Raw genomic sequence first — 19638 nt, 5'->3', positions numbered from 1 at the left:
CCAAGTCCTTCTCCTCTCCCGTGGTGCTTGGCGAAGCCCTGCAGGATTGCCACGCTCCTCCATCACCACCACGCCATTGTGCTGCTGCTGGATGGAGTCTTCCTCAACCTCTCCCTCTCTCCTTGCTGGATCAAGGCGTGGGAGACGTCACCGGGCTGTACGTGTGTTGAACACGGAGGTGCCGTCCGTTCGGCACTAGGATCATCGGTGATTTGGATCATGGCGAGTACGACTCCATCAACCCCGTTCACTTGAACGCTTCCGCTTAGCGATCTACAAGGGTATGTAGATGCACTCTCCTTCCCCTCGTTGCTGGTCTCTCCATAGATAGATCTTGGTGACACGTAGGAAAATTTTGAATTTCTGCTACGTTCCCCAACAGTATTATGTTTCCGGTTAATACAATTATAGCATGAATAATAAACATTTATCATGATATAAGGAAATAAATAATAACTTTATTATTGCCTCTAGGGCATATTTCCTTCATGTGTTTGGTATCCATGCCGAGAGAAGTCAATATTAGTAGCGAAGAAGCCTTGGCACCTAAAGCGTTGGTTCGATCTAAAAATCTTAATGCTTGAGCTAACCTTTGGTGATGGTAATGAAAAGCAGTACAATAGAGTCAAACAATCCTAACAGGAGGAGTTTGGCTATTCTAGAGTGACTCGCCTACCAAACAAACCATGCTACTGCTGCACAATGCACTTTCACTATTTAACATGAACGGAGGTGCTCCGCGCCTAACCTCTTCATTGGATGAAAAATGGTTAGTTATGTTTTTTACTTGTAATACTTTAGTCTCTTATTGTATTATTATCCTTTGCAACCTACTACTTTTGCCATAACCATCTCAAGTCTTGTAGATACCAAAGTACGTAGTCAATTCACTCGAGACTCGTGGAACCTCGGGTGTTTGGTCGAAGCACTCGCCATATCACTCGCATACGCTCTTTGTTGGCACGATATAAATGGGGAAAATACTCTCCGAAAGTGTGCTCAAACTAGCACCATGCACTTGCAGGACATTAGAAACTACCTAATAATGTGGGGCTACATGGTGAAAATTGTGCCATACAAAGCAAGCAAGCAAGCAAGAAAGAAAGAAAGAAAGAAAGAGCACTGAAGTTTCAATATATTCAGTCTTTTAACATGGCCATGTTAGCAAGACAATGATGGCATCTACACCTAAATTAGATTTACTTTGTGCTTGGGTCCAAGGAAGAAATTCTAGTTGCAAAGCAATATTAATATGGAAAGAAGGTACGATCACTAACTTGTCAGAGTTCATTGCAGGCATTCATACCTTCAAGAGAAGATATATATAGGCTTGATATGGGTGATCCTAAGATATGATACATGAAGTTTCATAGCAGTGTCAAGCCTAATTTCCCCTAACATACCGAGTGCTACAAATTTAGGCAGAATCGGATTTTACATATTTTGTAGAAGTGTGTGTTGGTCAACGTATAGTATGGAAGGCATGACCGGGAACATTGATTAAAAGAATTGTCCTAGAGGGATGCAAATAAAGCAGCTCACAAGGTAACCAAGGTTTGCATCATGTGTAAAACTCTGTTTACTTGGGTTGATTAACCCACTTAATTTACTTTGGTTACTTTCATCAACAATGTAGATATTATTAAAGCATATCCTGACGGGCTTCACTACAAGGAACAGAAGTACTAGCATGAAGCACATATACATATCAAAGTCATGGTGCCCTTGTAGGGAAATATGATTTAGTCGTACGCCTATCTAGTAGAGGCGCCATAGGCTGAAAGTAACTCCCTCGCCTTCTATTAGCATCTTATGTATTTCATGGTCAGGTATAGACTACATTGCTCTCAATGGAGGATTGGGATGTACAATACCAAGGTATGCAAGATAAATTGGGTGCACAATTAATAACCTAAAGAAATGGATAACCATTGGTTATGCAATTAAATAAAATTCTATTGTATGTGAATGCCTCGCGTAAAAACTCAATAATGGTTCCAAATTAGCATGTCCTCGCTTATGTTATGTTTTAGCAAAAAATAATGGCAACCATAAATCAGCATTTTGTTGACTACATATCTTGGTGCCCATTGAAGACTCGAAAACTTTTACTCATTCAAATAACAAACGGTTAATTTTGGATCTTAATTAATGTGAATAATTGGATAAGGAGTGAGCTAAACATTCATGTTCACAACCCTTTTCGTATATAAAGGGGGTTCATCTCCTTATATCTCACAATCACCCATAGTTAGCCAACAACACTAGTAAGCATCTACCTATTAGTACATTTTTGTAGTTTACCTTTTATAGTAATAAGTCCTCGAGTTTTCTAACTTAATATGCCAAGGAGAGAGAAGAGGGAGGGTATTTGTTTCATCCAGGACAAAAGGGAACGTGGCATCACCTTCTCCAAGAGACGTGATGGCTTGTACAAGATGGCATGTGACCTCTCCGTCCTCACGGGCGTGAGGGTTGCTGTCGTCTTGGAGATGGAGTCTGGAATAATGCACTCATTTGGGACGCCATCAGCGGCACCCATAGTTGAAGCTTTCTTATCAGGAGGTCCACTTGTCGAGCCGTTGGCTGATGAGGCAAATAATGCTAGGATTAGAATGTTGCAGGGGGAGGTGGCTCGGTTGGACATGGAAAGTGTGACACATGAGAAGAGAGCAGAACTCTCCCTCGAGCATATCAAAAATATACAAGACGAGAACCCAGGTATTGTACCAAATTTCATCTTCTCCAAGGAAGAAGATCTTAGTCTTGAAGATCTTAACAAGTTCTTCAATGAACTTTTGCGGGTCCGGGAGGACATTAGATGTCGTATGCCTCCACTTCATCCTATAAGTGAACCCAAGACTGGTGGTCCAAACGTACAAACGAATGAGTTGATGCTAAGAGGCCCATCATGTGATTACTTGAATACTCCTCTTTCATCCCAACAACCATCGTCATCTCATTGTATTCCACCTCAAGTGTTGTCGTCGGTTCCACTACCATCAAAACCACAAGACACGATGGAACCACATTTTCCTATGCAGATATCGCTCCAGTCTGCACCACCACCTTTAGCACCTCGTTTAACGTCCCACCTACAACCAGTTGTTCATCAGGTATAAGATTTACCACCACAACTTCAGCTACATGATTAGAACTATACACATCTCCTTACCGCAAATCATACTACCTTTTCATGTGCAGGTACCACAAATATTTCAGTCAGCACCACCATCTTTGGGTTCCCATTTTACATCCCTCGTACAACCCATTCCTGATCCTGTACAAGATTTACCTCCACACCTTCAGAACTATCCAAGTTCTTACAACTCAATGGAGCCACCACAGAACAACACAATCACTAACTCAACCATTGGGAGCATTGTGGAGGGCCCCCCACAGTTGTTCTACCCCAATGGCAATGACTTCTCCGCCGGTGAATCCTTTAGCAATGGTACCTTGGCCTACACTCCATCGAACCAACCACACTACAATGGGAACCTAGGGATGGATGCTTATTTGGGACATAATGGCAATAATGTAGGCCAATATAACATGGACTATGATGAGTTTGTCAATGTACCGCCAAATTCTTCCAACGGGAATGATGGTTATGTTCATTCATGGTTTGAAGGACTTCTTTAGAAGCCAATTAGTATTTACCTTTGAACGCTACATCAAGCGAATAAAATGTTACATTTCCATTAGGTGCAATTGTGGATTGTATATTTTGTTAAGCACATTCGGAAAATCATTAAGTATTTCATGTTTAGGGTATTGGTTCATGAAGTTTGTTTCAATAATACAATAAATCTTTCTAATGTTTCTCATTCTGATTGAGTAGTTAGTGCTTTTTATTGAACAACAAACATGTCATTTTTCACCCTCTATTGGTGAACCGGAGGAATATGAATTTTCAAATTATATTGCACTTTATTAACACAAATAAGACCTTGTTAGTTCAATGAGAACATGAGGAATGCCCGTCAAACAACTGAAAGCTAGCACAAGTCCAAATTTAGCTCAAGATGGAAGCGTTTATTAATACATTTTAGACTTGACTACCAACAAATGACAACAACCGAATTAGATATTCATGTGAGATAATGGTAAGATGAGAATCCGCACCCACATGTAATTAAATACACAACACACATGATGAATGTACATATGCACCTGCACGTCAATACGCAACCACACCATTAATACCATATACACATTGTTACTAACATACAAATATGTCACGTGTACACATAACTCTCCTTTAATACATTGCAAAATGACTTCTTGTGAACGTATGGCATTAGCTCCGTTCCTTAATAACAAAATAGACAAACATCCAAAGATGTAATAGTTATCGTAATGCCATATTAGTCAACATATGCAAACTCCATGTTTCTTGGACTCAAGTAAAACATATGTATACCCAATTCATCTTTATGGTAGCGTGGTTCTTAGTCATTACCCGAAGTAAGAATAGTCAATATCTTGCTGCTAGATCATGCCATCACTAGAGGAACGCGTCCACCAAGGAAAAGGGAGAAACGAGCCCACCTAGCACTTTGAGGAGGGCAAGCCGCTGCCGTTAGCAACGATCGACGCGTAGCTGCCAACGAGGAGGGGAGATGGTAGCAGCAAAAGCTAGGGTTGGGGGAGATGGGTTATCCCTGGCCCGCATGATTGAATTACACTTTTTTCCTCATGGATTGATCGCTTCCCATGGCGACCGTTGTCATGTTAGGCCTGAAAGATCAACATATAGTATGTTGCTGCAGGAGCTGAATCAAAACGCATGATCTCATGCCGAGGAAGATGCATGTTTTCCAGACACACTTGGGGTATATGTCACGGCCGTACTTCAATCAAGAACTACATGCACTCTATTATTTAGGAAGATTAGAGGTGAGGCCAGGGTGCACCGCTGGTAATGAGGAACTCGGTCACCAATTAATAGTTTGCCTCAAAATTGAGTTGCAGTATACGCTTCAATCCTTGACTGATCAATGCAACCTAGGGCAATCTTGGCCTCCGCAATCTCCTGCAACCTAATGGATCACATAAGTCGGCTTAACACCGTACGTACACGGATGGCGTCCCACTACCTACATGGAGTCATTCATACATACAGAGTACATTTTTTCTGAACCAGGCCATTCCCCTTTCCATTTCACAATGGAAATACAGAGTTTTTACACATTGTAGGAGACGAAGAAAGAGAGAAAAGTGAGTTCAATGCACTATTAGGAAAGCCGCTGCTAGGTGTCCCACACTCAAAATGCCTACTATGACGCAAAACCCTAATAGTACAAGCACGACTATAAGTTCAGCGTAGGAACCATGCACACAACAAAACAACTGCTCCATTTCCAGCAAGATGAAGATCTGCTACTCCAGCCTAAATGTGCGCCAGCTCCAAAGCTTTATGCATGAACCGTGAAGTACCCCATGAACCATGAAGTACCCAACTTCAGCATCTTTTGATCCTACCCTTTTCGGAGACCTCTCCAAGAAGTTAGCAGCGAGCATTTATAGAGGAGAACACATGGTATGTTCATCAAAGGTGGCTCTATTTGATGTGATACATATAGCCCAACAAATAGCAGCAATCCCCACCGAGGAGGAAAGCATAAAACCACGAGAAAGCTTTCCCGAGAGAAGAGGGGCAACAATGAGTGTTAAGAATCACAAAAAGAGCTTGGACACATGACAATCGATGAACAAATGACACACGGTTTCAACATCATTACAAAAGTAACAAAGAGGGGAGCCACCCTAGTTTCGCTTATATATATTATCCTTGGAAAGCACAAAATCAAGGAAGAGCTGCCACATACAAAGACTTCAATCTTTAAAGGAATTCCCGCACACCAAATCTATCTATTGTGAGCGCCAGCAATATCTTTTTGCAACCACTGGTATAAGGGTTTATAACAGTATAAAGGCTCCTTTACTATGAAGAGACCAGAAGACCTCATCAGGTCCAGGTTCCTAAGAACTACATTGCATGTTTGCAAGACATACATACAGAGTACATGCACACATAACATTGTCCTGGCTCCTAGCACACGGCGCCCATTACACGGTATGAACGGCCCAGGCAGAGCTAAGGCACTCGGTCGTTTTTGCGCGTCGTGACTGGTTGGCCATAGTGACTTTCATCTTGCCTTCCTCCTTCGCCCCGATAGGCAGACCCCTGCAAAGGAAGCGGTTGGTATGATCCAGCTCCTGGTCATCGAGGGACGATCACTCCAATGCTTCCATGTCCAACTTGAAGAACCTGAAAACACAACCTGTCATTATCACGGGAGCACACGATACAATCACAACTTCCCCACTAGACGCAACAAGGTAGTGAGCATCTCGTATGCTGCATTGAACTGGACAAGAGGCCCTTCTCCAGGTCATTTATTTCATGTCGAAGATAAGGGTTTGCCCAAAGAATTCGGTGCAAATAGCTTGTGCCTTGATCAGAGATTACTGGTATGCTTGTGACGCGCACGTATGCGTCACTAGGACAAGCAACATAGACAGTTGATGATAAACATAGAAAACAAAATAGCCTTTGTTGGAGAGTGACAATCTGCTCTTCAAAATAAAATGGATCGAGTCAGACCATGAGAAGCCAACCACAACTTCAAATTGAACAAAAGCATATGGAAACAACATGCTGGTTGTTCCATGGACCAATGGCACCCTCACCTCTTCAGAACCAATGTTCTCGTTGATGAAACAAAAGCATTTGCTTCCATTGCTCAAGGATATTTGGCATAAGCAATGTGGACAGATTAGAACATCAGTGGAGTATGTAGTTTACAAGATGATGGTAACCCTATATTAGAGTAGAGTGTTGTGATTTGGCAAACTCTCTATCGATTTGATAAACCTGCAAGCCTCTAATGTGCGAATAATTGTTTACTAACATCATTGTGCAAAGAAGAAATAATCAAGGTCCGCCGGGGACCAAGCTAGGTGTAGATGTAGTGCCCTTTCCATACCGTGAGTTTGTTCATCTTTTTGGAATTTCGAAATTTTTGTTCAAGTGTTCAATAATTGTTCATGTTTGAAAAGTTTGTTTGAATTTAAAAAAATCATGGTTTTAGAAAGGGTTTCGCATTTGTAAAATTTTGTTCATAATTTTCTTTTCTTTTGTTCTCGATTTTCATGAATTGTTCAAAAAAATTCAAAAGCTGTCTGGTACTTTAAGCTCTCTCTTTGCTAGAAAACCAGTAGAACATATTAGCTCTATTTGTTCAAGACTTCTCGAGCGGGGATGTCGCAGGTTCGATCCCTAGCTGGGCGGTTTAATTTTTGGCGATCCTTTTAACGCGCTCGAACTTCTGACCTCTAAATGGGCCGGCCCATCTGCACCTACCTTCAGCGAAAGCTCCCCTTCTTGACGCTAAAAAGCGTTAGACAGGAGTAAATGGAATATCCTATTTGATGCACGCTGTGTCAAATTGTCAACCTTTCGCACAAACCCTGCCGATCGAGCGATGACTTGGGCCGGCCCATTTAACGTGTTGCAGCCTATCCGGTTTTGGGAACTTTCTAGAGTTTCCCAGCCTAGTTTTCTGGTTTTGGGAACGGAATATCCTATTTGATGCACGCTGTGTCAAATTGTCAACCTTTCGCACAGACCCTGTCGATCGAGTGATGACTTGGGTCGGCCCATTTAACGTGTTGCAGTGTATCCGGTTTTGGGAACTTTCTAGAGTTTCCCAGCCCAGTTTTCTGGTTTTGGGAACCTTCTAGGAGGTTCCCTGAACTGTTTTTTTTCTCTTTGTTTTTTTTATTTTTTTCTTTTGTTTTCTTTCTTTTTCTTTTGCTGTTTTTTCATTTCCGTTCTTGCTTATTTCATTGTTTTAAAAAATGTTCACAAAATAAAAATGTTTTGAATTTGAAATAATATTCATGTATTTCAAAATTTATTCACAAATTTTAAAAATGTTCATATTTTCGAAAAAACTTCCAGAATTACATAAAATGTCGCATTTGCAAATTTTGGTTTGAAATTCAAAAATGTTCGAGTTTGAAAAAGTGTTCAGGAATCCAAAAAATGTTCGTGGTTTCAAATTTTTGTTAGATATTTCATAAAGTTCCATTTTCAAATATTTATTCACAAATTCAAAAAATGTCCGCGGTTTCAATTTTTTCGTAATTTCATTAAATGTTCCATTTTCAAATATTTGTTCACAAATTTGAAAAATGTTCGTGGTTTCAATTTTTGTTCGTAATTTCTTGAAATGTTCCATTTTTCAAATATTTGTTAAAAATTCCAAAAAATGTTCGTGGTTTAATATTTTATTCGGAATTTCATAATTTGTTTGCAACTTCAAAAAATGTTTCACGTTTCGCAAAAACATTTTCTGCAATTTCAATTCTTTTGTTCGCATATGTAAAAAAATGGTCTTGTCTATGAAAGTGTTCAGAGATTCAAAGAATTTCTTTTTTTATGTGTTCAAAAATTAAAAAATTGTTTGCATTTTGTCAAAACTTGTTCTTGATTGTCAAAAATTGTTTGGAATTAATAAAATATCCCTATTTATTCAAGATTTGTTCACACATTCAAAAAATGTTCCTGTTTAAAAAAATCACAATTCAAAAAGTTGTTCACATTTTCTAAAAAGTTGTTCGTTTTATCAAAATTGATCATAATTTTAAAAAAATGTTCCTTTTTTGAATATTTTTCCACAACTTCAAATTTGGTACTGATTTTAAAATTTTGTTACCAATTCGAAAAATTGCTAACATTTTCTTAAAACTCATTTATGTGCTGTCAAAAATGTTCGGAATTTTAAAAAAATTGAACTTACAAGAAAATATCAAAAAAAGGAAAATAATCCGACCAGCCGATGTTGCTTGTACTAATGTGTCTGAATTGCCGTTTTGCTACTAACACGTATCAGGTGTAGTGGTTAGGTACCTTTGTCTACAGGGGTGCGGTCGCGTGCTCGAATCATTTTCGAAGCACTTCGTTTTCTGTTTGTTTTTTACGGCGCTCGCTGCCTGCGTGGGCCGGCCCAGTCCAGGGACTAGCCTATGCGAAGGCTCGACATTCTGCCGCAGAATGCGGACGTCCCAGAGTAAACAGCTCGGTGCTACTGCACGATGCGATATGCTCGGCATTACTGGGCTCGAATAGAAGCGGCCCAACATGCGGCTTGTAATCGGACTGGCCTCACTCATTAGCACAAGCCTTATAACAGAATCATGTTGCGCCGGAAGGGCCGGTCCTGAGATTTTAGAAGTCTAGGGCAGGTGAACCTAAAATTTGGGGCCCTTGATATAAACAATATGACTATAATCTGAAACAAAAATGCTGGGCTCGAATAGAAGCAGCCCAACGTGCGGCTTGTAATCGGACTAGCCTCACTCATTAGCACAAGCCTTATGACAGAATCATGTTGCGCCGGAAGGGGCCGGTCCTGAGATTTTAGGAGTCCGGAGCGGGCGAATCTAAAATTTGTGGCCCTTGATATAAACAACATGACTATAATCTGGAACAAAAATGCTACACGCACGGACTCCTGGCTCACGGACTTCACGGGCCTGCTGAGCTGTCCTGTTTTAATTGGCCTAATTAACCTTCTTCTCCTAATTAACCGCCTCTCCCCTCACCCCTGATTTAACTGGTGGGCTGGGCACCCAGCCCCGTAATGCCCCGTAACTGTCCGTGAATGTAGCAAAGCTTAATCTGGAATGTGCATATCTCCAGTATACATTTAGGTTATGTGTCAGTGTGATCTCGAAAGTAGAGCGAGGAATTGAACATATAAAGGATGAGCTAGTGCGCCCAACTAGCGGCACCAGCCACGTCTCCTTTTATTCGCCATCCTCTTCGCGTCGTCCGGCCTCCCCTGCTCCACGACCCTCTGCCTCAGGGCCTCCCGCGCCGCCGCCTTCTCTTCTGGGCCTCTTCTCTGGCGCTCGATGCAGCCGGGGCGACCTCCTCCTCTTCTTCTCCTCCTTCCCTGCCTCCGGATCCAGACCAGTGAAATCTGGAGGGGAGACGAGTAAAGGGCGACTGAGGCGACGGTCGAGCAAATGAGAGGAAGAGAGAAGGAAGAAGAGGCGACGCTCGAGCAGATGAGAGGGAGAAAGAGGTAGGTGCAGCAAGGCGACAGACGGGAGAGGGCCGAGGGCGAGCTCCAGCGCGAGCGCGTGGACCTGTCACCCACGCCGGCGAGGTCCTCAGCCCCGAGCTGCGCCTCTACCACCGCGAAGGCGACTGCTGCGACCATGCTCGGTATGCTCACGCCCCCATCAGAGATTGTGGCTGACCGGATAGCAATTGCTCTGCTTTACGGTTAGGTTTTGTTCAGTGCGCACACACACTGTGCCGTCTCCAAGTGCCAGTTGAAGTTACTGCTGGGCTTTATTTCCCTCCTCTGATTTGGTGTTGTGGGAGAAAGAAGAAGAGCAGGCATGTTCTCTATTTCTACATCCAGCGTCCACACGGCTAGATCGACAGGTCTAAACTCTTGGTGAGCTCCTCCACTACCTGATTAATTCCTCTTCTGCTCTATCCTTTTTCCTTTCAATTCATCTAAGAAACTTTAAAATCAACCAACTATCTAATGCCTAAAATCCATGGAAAGAAGTGGTCTTGAAGTGTGAAACTCAAGCCGGCAATTGGATACCAATTTGCCTACTTATTTATACCTTCAAATATTAGTTAAAGACTAATTAAGTCACTGTTTCTTATTTTTTTCTATTCCTTAATTATACCTCCAAACAGTACACAATGTCAGAAGTTGAACTATAAATGCCTGCTTATGATTAATGGATCACCATAAAAATGGAGAATTTCTCCATTTGCATTTTCATGTTCTATCTCAGATGTAGCACATTGTGTGTATGAATCATGGTGAATGTCAAGCCTACTTAGGTCATACCCAAGTAAGGTCACTATAGATGTATAGTGCTTATAAAATGTGGTGCTGTAATATAACTTTGTTCCTCAATTGGGAATTATGTTTTTCTATAGTTAAAGTGCATGTGTGTTGCTGTGATGTATATAAGTGAAAGGGAACAAAAAAGAATGGGAGAAGGGAGCTTCTTGCTTTTCTTTTTCCCTTTTGTTCTGTTTGATAATTACCCATCCATCCTCATGCTTGAGTATTTTCTAACCTCCCCTGTTTTATTCTTTTGGTGCTACTTGGACGTTTCTAATGTCTGTTTTTTGTTTTCTTTCAGAATACAGAAAGAGTAAGCTACTAGCATTCCTAATGTGCAAGTAAACCTACTGGGATTATGACTGCAAAAAAAATTCATGACATGTGAGCAATTCTCAATTTAGATGCTGTGAGCTTAAATAACAAGAACTAAACTGTTGTGCCATGTTCAGAATTGGTAATAGAAAAGATAATCTAAACGCACATCCTGAAATTATCTAGACTCCTGCCTTTGGGGAATTAGGTTGCTAAGCATTACTTTGTAAATAAATGACATGCTAACTTGCTGGTTCAGTTTAAAGCTATAGGCAGGGGCTTGCGGTAGGGGGGATATCATTGTGGCAGTTGAAAACCAAAACACTTATTCATGAGTGTATGATCTGGACTGCGCTTTTCTGAAAGTATGTTACGATCCTGCTCTTGGGAGATTAAGCTGTTGTGGTTTTGCTTCATACAGGGCCGGCTTTGGACCAGTGCGAGAGGTGCGACGGCCCGGGGCCCAGACTAAAAGGGGGCCCATAGTATATATGCGGTATATATATTATATATTACGGATTAGTGGAAAAAAAGAATGACTAACGTCCAGCCCAGGTAGCTCTGAGCCCACCCAGCAAGCAGCACGCAACCACCACTAGGGCCTGCCCAACCAAGCCCAGGCAACGCATGTTGCCCTGTCGTTCGCCTGGAATCCAGGGAGACGCACCGACACAGGAGCACGGAGACGCATCGACACAGCAGCACGCCGCCTGACGCCGACACCAGCGCACCGCACCGAACCTGGAGCTGAGTTTGGGATCAAATCAGCAAGAATTCGGGGACTTCATAAATAATTGGCATGCTAAAACATTGGTTGTTGTTTCAGTGGTGGGGACCAATAATAGAAAGAAGTTGCTTCCTTAGATGGTTGGTTAGGTCGTGGGTGCAGCAAGGAAAGGGACACCTGATGACGGTTCTGGACTTGAGGTCTAACAAAAAGTATTGTTCAGTGTAGTGTTTTTCTGGTTTCTTGATCAGTGTGTTAGAGGCCATGAATTCTTTTCATGCTTGCAAATATTTTTTTGATTGTATTTGAAAAGTATACCCCGATTGAGAGTCTAGGAGGGATCTTGCTGAACAAATATACCTGACTTCATGAATGTCTGTACAGTTAGTCAGAGATGAAATGACAAGCAGCTCTCCTGCGTCGTTCGAGAAGAAAAGAAAACAAAAGACGAGGATTATATAATCCCACTTTATGCTTACAGTTAGTCCGAGATTCAAGTGATTATTTGTGCCGTGGTCGCTACAACAAATCATCTAAAATAAGCTACTAGCGTTTTTTTATCCAAGCTTTCTTGCTTAGAATTAGATAATATACGACTGCTTCATACATATTACTCTTTCTGAGAGGGGCATGATCATCATGAAATCAGCAAATTATATACGCATATGTGCTTTACTAAATATTATTCTCTCTGTATACCTTCTTTATTTTTATTAGAGAAACGGTTGAGATAGTACACTCAGACTAATGCATTGCATGTCTTTTTGTGCTTAAACCAGAGGCAAAAGCACTTTAAAATATGTTCCGCTGCCTCTTCTCCTCTTCATTGCTCTGCTTCTTCCCCTGATTCCTCTTTTTCGTTTTTTCTCTTTGTGGCGCCGCCGAGGATGAGTGGAGCAGTTGCTGAAGCAGGCGCGGCGCTGGTGCGCTGCTGGCGAAGCGGTGGTCAACAGTGCCGTCGACGTTGTCCTTGGCAGAAGGTAAGCCAAGATCAATCTCACAATATTCCTTTGTCGTCTTTGTTCTTATGCAACTTAGTGATTGGACTTTCTCTGTTATGTTTCACAAATTGCTACTTTCAGTTATCCCCATTGGCTTGTGGATATGCTCTTGCTGGGTCGTTCTTGTTTATTTTCTCTATCCAACATCATTGCAGGTTGGTGTTTCCTCTCTTTCTCACTGCAGCTACCGCCTACCTATGCCTCTATTATTCTAGGATTTTGCAAGTTAAATACTCATGTGTGCTGAACTGAAAAGTTCTCTATGTAACATCTATTGCAGGTTGGTGTTTCCTACCTATGCCTCTATTATTCTAGGATTTTGAAAGTTAATTGCTCATGTGTGCTGAATTGAAAAGCTCAATGAAAGGCACTTATTTCTATGCACAAATGCTTTTGTTGCTATAAGAATCTGTAGAGAAGAAATATATACGTCTCCTCTGTTCATTGCCCTTTTTTTGCGGGTAGTTCATTGCCATTTTGGATTCATATGTGAAGTCTATTGTTGTTAATTACAGTTAACTAATTTATTAATTCATGGTTGTTTTAGTTGCTGACCATATGATTCGTAGCCTTGGACAGAAGAGGCCAGCAACAAACAGAAGCAACCACTGTCCTGTCCAGAACATGTATATCTTCAGTTTTGGTTGCCTTCCGTTTACTTGCCAACAAGCGACACTGAGCTCGCATATTTACTGTTTGCTTCGTTATATACTTAATCTACTAGACAAAGTGTAAAATGGAAATTCATGCTCGACAATTTTGTATATTTATAAACCTATATGCTACTCTAATTGGTTTTACTTCTTCTATATATTTTCTCCTCTTGGCGTGTATAAACAGTGCACAAAGTTAGTTTCTTTTCCTTCTCGATCGCATCTAATTTTAAAGAAAATAGAGAGGAATCTAAGAGATACACAACCAGAAGAACTTTGTTTCTTTGACTTTTCGGTCGTGTCTAACTTTTGGTAAAAGAGAGGAATTTAAGATAGATAGACAACCTGAAGAGCTTTGAACAGCTTTGAACGTTCAAGTTTGCTGCCGGCCTCCTCGCCGCTGCTGTCGCGTGGCTGGCACCAGTGTGTGGCAGCTGCTGAGATGGGCACAGTTTACTCCGGGTTCGGTGATGGTGTTGAAAAGCACCTTAACTGAGGCAAGGATTTTTTTTTGAAACGAGGCAAAAGACTTGCCATTTTCATTGATTAAGAAGAAGAGAATTTCCCGGTTAATTAATGGAAAACCGGGCTAAAACCGATAAAACACAACCCACATGACATGGGTACCACCGGCCAATCTGGCCACCAACATGGAACAGAATCCACGACGGCACATGTCAATAGATGGCCACACTCGCAAGCAACCGACAGCTCCGACTTTGACGACAAGAAACAGAAGGGAAATATGCAGGACTTGCGCCGACCGTGCCCTCCGTAAACGACCGCCGAGTGTCTGTCATCGTCACCACCTGGACTCGCTCCATCGCAGCTCCGACTTCAAAGCAACCAAGCAACCACGGAAGAGCACCTCGGACACGCCGGGAAGAACCGACTACCGAAGACCACGCCGCGACCCAAGCTCCTCTCGACGCCATCATCGTTGCCAAACAGAAACCAGCGCCCCGCCTCAGCAAACCACGCCGCGAAGATGCCACCATCGACGGTGAAGATGCCATCATCCACCAGTCTCTCAGTCGTAGCCGGCTCCGAGACAATGCCCCCAAGGAGGAGAAAGACGCTATGGCGCCTCCATCGCCCGATCCAGCGGATCTGAGGTTTCCCTCCGGAGCCAAAGCCATGGGTTGAAGGAGGAGCACCTCCACGACGACGCTTCCAAGAAAGATCGCGGCAGCCGCAGGCGCCGCCGTTGTCGGCTCCGGTGAAGACCGGAGCAAGGATTTCTCCCGGAGATGTGCCGACCACCTGCCACCACGGACCGCCGCCCACTAACCACCACCTCTGCCGAGACCGACCTCACTCTGGCCACGGGATCCCACGATCCACCGCGGCCAGACACGCACCACCCCCTGGCCGAAGCCGCCACCACCGAACCCGGGGCCGCCGCCCCGGCAACACCGTCAGCCACCATCTTGGACTAGCGCCATCCAGGAGACCCCACAGCCAGAAACTCAGTCAGGAGACAAGCTGCAGCGACGACGCCCTCAGCAGGGTCACGACGCCCGTGGACGCCGCCATCGTCACCCCAAACGCAGTCAGGCATGGTTTTCACCAGCAGCCGCACCCCACGACCGAAGACCGGCTGGCATACCACGGCCACTGCTTCGCCCGCGTGAACACCGCAGCCGTCGTCGCCCACCACCGTCCTGGGGCCGCCGCCCCGAGATCCATCCTCCACCGCCCGTCGTGGCGCCCGACAGAGCACCAAGTCCAGCCGAGCCGAGCACACCCAGCCACGGCCAGCTATCACCCTCCCGCAGCATCACCGCCTGGAGCAGCGGAGCAGCGCCGCCCCCGCTCTCGATAACGGCGACCGAGGGGGTCCCACCGCCGCCGCGCTGCCAGGGCTTTGCCTGGCGACGCCTCCGGCGGTGGCGAGAGGAGAGGGAGGCGCAGGGGGGCCTGCTCGAGCCCGCAGGGGCGCCCCGGTGCGGCCCAGCGCGGCCGCACGGGAGCGGGACAGGAAGAGGGGGAGGGCCTGACTCGAACTCCTCTGCGGGGAGAGGGTCGGCGACGGCGCCGGGCTTGGGGATGGATGGAGAGAGGACGCCGGGAGGGTTCCGGATCTGTTCTTGGCTGGGCCTGAGGTGGCCGGAGGAGGGAGATCAGCCGCCGCCGGCGGCGCCTGCGCGAGCGCGAGAGAAGCCGAGCCAAGGAATTTAGTAGCATTGTGGGATGATTAACCAATTTTTTTCTTTCTGTTTCTTATACTATCTTCTCATATTATAATTCTGGTGTCCTGGTAGGCAGGGATCAGCTTTGGTGGCATCCGATGCTGGCAGGCCACGGGGTTAGAGCAGAGGAAGCTGACATGGTGTTCGAAATTCAGATGGTCATTGTGATAGAAGAAAGTGCATAAAGAATGAGCAAGGAAAAGCTACAGATTGATATGTCCAGGTTACAAATTTTTCTACCTCCACCCCATATTCCCACTTATGGTTTAGTGAAGAGTATGATTTCTCGCTTGGGAGGATGCCATGCAGAAGATATGCATTTGTTTCCAATGCATTTTCATTATAGTTGCTTTTGTTTAAGTTATAAAGCAAATACGACAGGTCTGCGATTGCATTGTCAAAAGCAAACCTAGGGTATTTAATGTTTCCATGTAGTTTTAAAATAACCTCCTAGCACTGTTCATTTTAGATAGATATATAATGAACTCACATAAAAGAATCGAGATTACAAACATAGAGGCTTCACTAGAAGAGAGGCCCTTGCTGGAGATTCACAAGAGCCATGTTTTTTGTAGGTACAAGAACCATATTTCTATATACGATTATCTCCCAGCAATGAAAGTCGTATGTGACAAACATGAATAAGCTAGGGGAAAAGTCAACTCCTCTCTTCCTTTTTGTTTGAGTGTTAACTTCTGTTTTCAATTTCCAACTTTGTGCAACTATTTTCTATAGTATAGGTGCTTGCTATGTTAGAGATAAAAAGGATCTTCGTTACAGCAAGCCACGTGGGCACAGGGCATGGAGAAATGCCAGTATTCTTGAAATCCCTTGTTGCATTTGTTCTTGGTCCTCCTGGGATGTTACTAAGACATCCTTTTCTTAGGTATTGAGTAGGATTTTAGATGCACAAAAATAAATGCTTAAGTTGACGATAAGGTGATGTTTGGCCTTGGCCTTTTGTTCTAATCATTTGTTGTTATTATAACATATCATTTCATCATTTTTTGGCTTCATTCTTCCCTTCCTACTCGCGGCAGGTACAAGACTCGGGCAACGGGCAGGTACAAGACTCGGGCAACAGTTAATGGACACAATGAATCTGTGCTAATATAGCTTACTTTATAAAGCCATCAATGTATGCTATTATCAAGTGTTTTGAATATTTTATTTTAAGCTATATAAGTATTCATTAACTTTGTTCTAAATTAGTCTAATATGCATGGTTTGAATGCTGGGCTCGCTCTTCCTTTTTTGCGTGATATGAGTATTTTCTTTTAAGATATCATGTAATGGAATGTAAGTATTTATTAAGCTGCTTTAAATCAATCTCATATGCATGATTTTGATACTCGGCTTACTCTCGCTTTTTGCGCCATGGGTGCAACGGGTCATCTAACAAAGGACAAGCATATGCTTTCGCCTTCAAATGCACTTCCAAAGGACTGATCGTTTACTCGATATAAGCAAGTTGCAAGAGCCCTTTGTTATGTAACTTGCATTAGTATAGAGCCCTTTGTTATATAACTTAGCATTAGTATAGATGTCTACTAAGACTTCTATGTTTATCATCCTTTCGGATCTTATGTAATTCTCTAAGACCATTCTGTGCATTTAACTGTCGGTTATTTGATGCTTAGACTGCTTTGTGGTATGCTTTTGAAATAGCCATGATGAAAGAAATATATGCTTTCATTTTGTGTTTACATATTTTAGTGCACACTCTTACAATACTTGGCTTGCACTCGGCCTTTGCGCCATTGGCGCAACGGGTCATCTAGTATATTATAACCAATAGAGAAAATAGACAAAAGGTGAGTATGTACTTCCTCCGTCTCAAAATAAGTGTCTTAAACTTAGTACAACTTTATATTAAAGTAAGTATAAAATTGAGATACTTATTTCGAAACGGAGGGGAGGGAGTATGTCACAATTCACAATACATCCTTAGAAATTCAAACTGTATTTGATGTCACCTGTACTAAAACTATAAGAGAACATTGTATGCTTGAGGTACAAAAGGTTCTGCGGTAGTTGAAGAGACTATGTATAGTCCTGTAAGAATTTAATCCAAAATGCAGAGTATTTCTTGGGGGAACTAATAGTAAAATTATTAGTTTAAATAGCAGTATATCTGAGAAATTAAGATGAATGAGCAAGTGGATATGATTGAAACGTGAAATATTCTTCCAGATTTTCAGAAATAGTGCAAAGTTGCTCTTATGAGTCGTGCAAACGACTAAATCAAGAGGCAACTACCCGCGCATAGTTCACGCAAAAGCTACTCTCCATGATTAGCATACAGAACATCACTTTATTCTTAATCTATTTGAGATCTACAACATGATAAGATTGCAGTCAAACTGTAGAAACATAATACGTATGGGTAGGAAAATGTCGATCGGCAGCCGGCGCAAAATCTATAGACCACACGCAGCCGTTGGTGCACCGCCGGCTCCGGCGCCGAGCCGTGTCCCATCTAATCTGGGTCTCCTCGGGCTTTCCTAGTTTTTCTCTCATGATCTCTAGTTTTCTGTCACGACCTCTAATGCTCTGTTTGGATGTTGATATTCATCGTCATGGAATTGGATTGGGCTCAATATCAAATCTCCGTGACTTTGGTATTGAACCCGAATTGTGTTGTTCGGATGTGCACAGAATTCAGACTTGGAATTCGCATGACATGCTCAATTCCAAAGCATGTTGGGATGGTCATTCTCTACAATGGAATTGCTCATTTGTCATAGGTTGTACTTTGATGCAATGTTTAAACCAAATCAAGCATGGAAGGACCAAAAGCAAATTTTATATCAACATCACATGGCTAACAGACCAACATCATGCACAAACCACATCAAATACTTTGGATCTGGCAGCTCGGCATCTATGCTCAAATCTATTGACCTACAAAGGGGGGGGGGAATCTCAACTTACAAGCACATACGGGAAGGAATTAAAGGAGATTAGGCGATTAGGTGGGTTTCTGTGCAGGGTTAGGGCGGGGGCTAGGGAACGGTGGTTCAGGCTGACGACGGCCAGGGAAGGTGAGCGCGCACGGAAGTGGGCGCACGCGGGGGAGGGCTCATATCCGCCGGAGCGAAGAGAGAAGGAGGATGGTGGAAAGGGGCTGACCTGCGCTGACAGGAGCTCCGCCTCGCGCCTCTTGCGTATGATGCTTGGCTCCTAGATCCTAGATCTGCCCGGTGTCTGTAGGCGAACCCTATTTGGCGCTGCAGGCGTCGGTTTTTTTTTGCGAATAGGTGTCGGTTATTACTTTTTCTGCAAACTAGCACCTTCAGTTGCGTTAGCTGGGCTCGGCCCATATACCGTGTTTTTAATCCACAAGAAATAGCGCCAATTTCATGTATCGAACCTGCGACCTCCGACGCACAGGTAGGCTCGTCTAACCACCCCGCCACAAAGTGGGATCTGCTAAGCAGCAACTTTTTCCTTCTTTTATTCCTTCGTTTTCCATTTTCTCTTTTTTGTTTTTTTCCTTTTCCTTTTCAGTTTTTTTCTTCTTCCTGGTTCGATTAATTGATTTTGTGTATACGTGAACTTTTTCTTCAAATCGATGAATTTTTTTAAAATTTTGATGAACTACTTTTCAAATCGATGAGCTATTTTCAAAATCGATGAAACTTTTTTTACTTTTGATGATTTTTTTCCAAATCAAGGAACTTTTTCAAAATAGATGACATTTTTTACAATTTTATGAACTTTCTCAAATTCTATGAAAAATATCAAAATCGATGGACTTTTTCAATTTGATGAGCTTTTATCAAATTCAACGAACTTTTTTGAAATTTGATGAACATTTTCCAAATTAGATGAATTTTTTAAAAAATATTTGAA

The 19638-nt window shown here is 42.9% G+C and overlaps 1 protein-coding gene and 1 long non-coding RNA gene across 4 annotated transcripts; both read left to right on the top strand.

The window, feature by feature from the left end:
• Positions 1-2342: 2342 nt before the first annotated feature.
• On the top strand, positions 2343-3645 carry LOC123153613 (pheromone receptor transcription activator-like). The gene is made up of 2 exons (XM_044572650.1): positions 2343-3116; positions 3205-3645. Exons 1-2 carry the CDS (start codon positions 2343-2345, stop codon positions 3643-3645), a joined length of 1215 nt encoding a protein of 404 aa, XP_044428585.1.
• A 6107-nt stretch (positions 3646-9752) lies between these two features.
• LOC123148834 (uncharacterized) lies at positions 9753-17478 on the top strand. 3 transcript variants are annotated; one of them, XR_006474184.1, is made up of 6 exons: positions 9753-10246; positions 10323-10484; positions 11197-12917; positions 13020-13093; positions 13219-16006; positions 16824-17478. It is a non-coding gene; the product is annotated as an uncharacterized lncRNA (long non-coding RNA). The 3 variants fall into 3 exon arrangements; XR_006474185.1 differs by having other exon boundaries at positions 13020-13564; positions 15856-16006; XR_006474183.1 differs by having other exon boundaries at positions 13020-16006.
• The last annotated feature ends 2160 nt before the right edge of the window (positions 17479-19638 follow it).

Source organism: Triticum aestivum, chromosome 7A (assembly GCF_018294505.1).
Source record: "Triticum aestivum cultivar Chinese Spring chromosome 7A, IWGSC CS RefSeq v2.1, whole genome shotgun sequence".
Taxonomy (NCBI): Eukaryota; Viridiplantae; Streptophyta; class Magnoliopsida; order Poales; family Poaceae; genus Triticum; species Triticum aestivum.
The sequence above is the reverse complement of the archived record's forward strand: the minus strand, read 5'-3'. Positions and strand labels throughout refer to the sequence as shown.

Bases quoted from the DNA above. Each gene is read 5' to 3' on its own strand.
- LOC123153613 (XM_044572650.1), top strand. From the start codon at position 2,343: ATGCCAAGGAGAGAGAAGAGGGAGGGTATTTGTTTCATCCAGGACAAA. The intron at 3,117-3,204 runs GTATAAGATTTA...TTTCATGTGCAG, and splicing joins TACAACCAGTTGTTCATCAG to GTACCACAAATATTTCAGTC.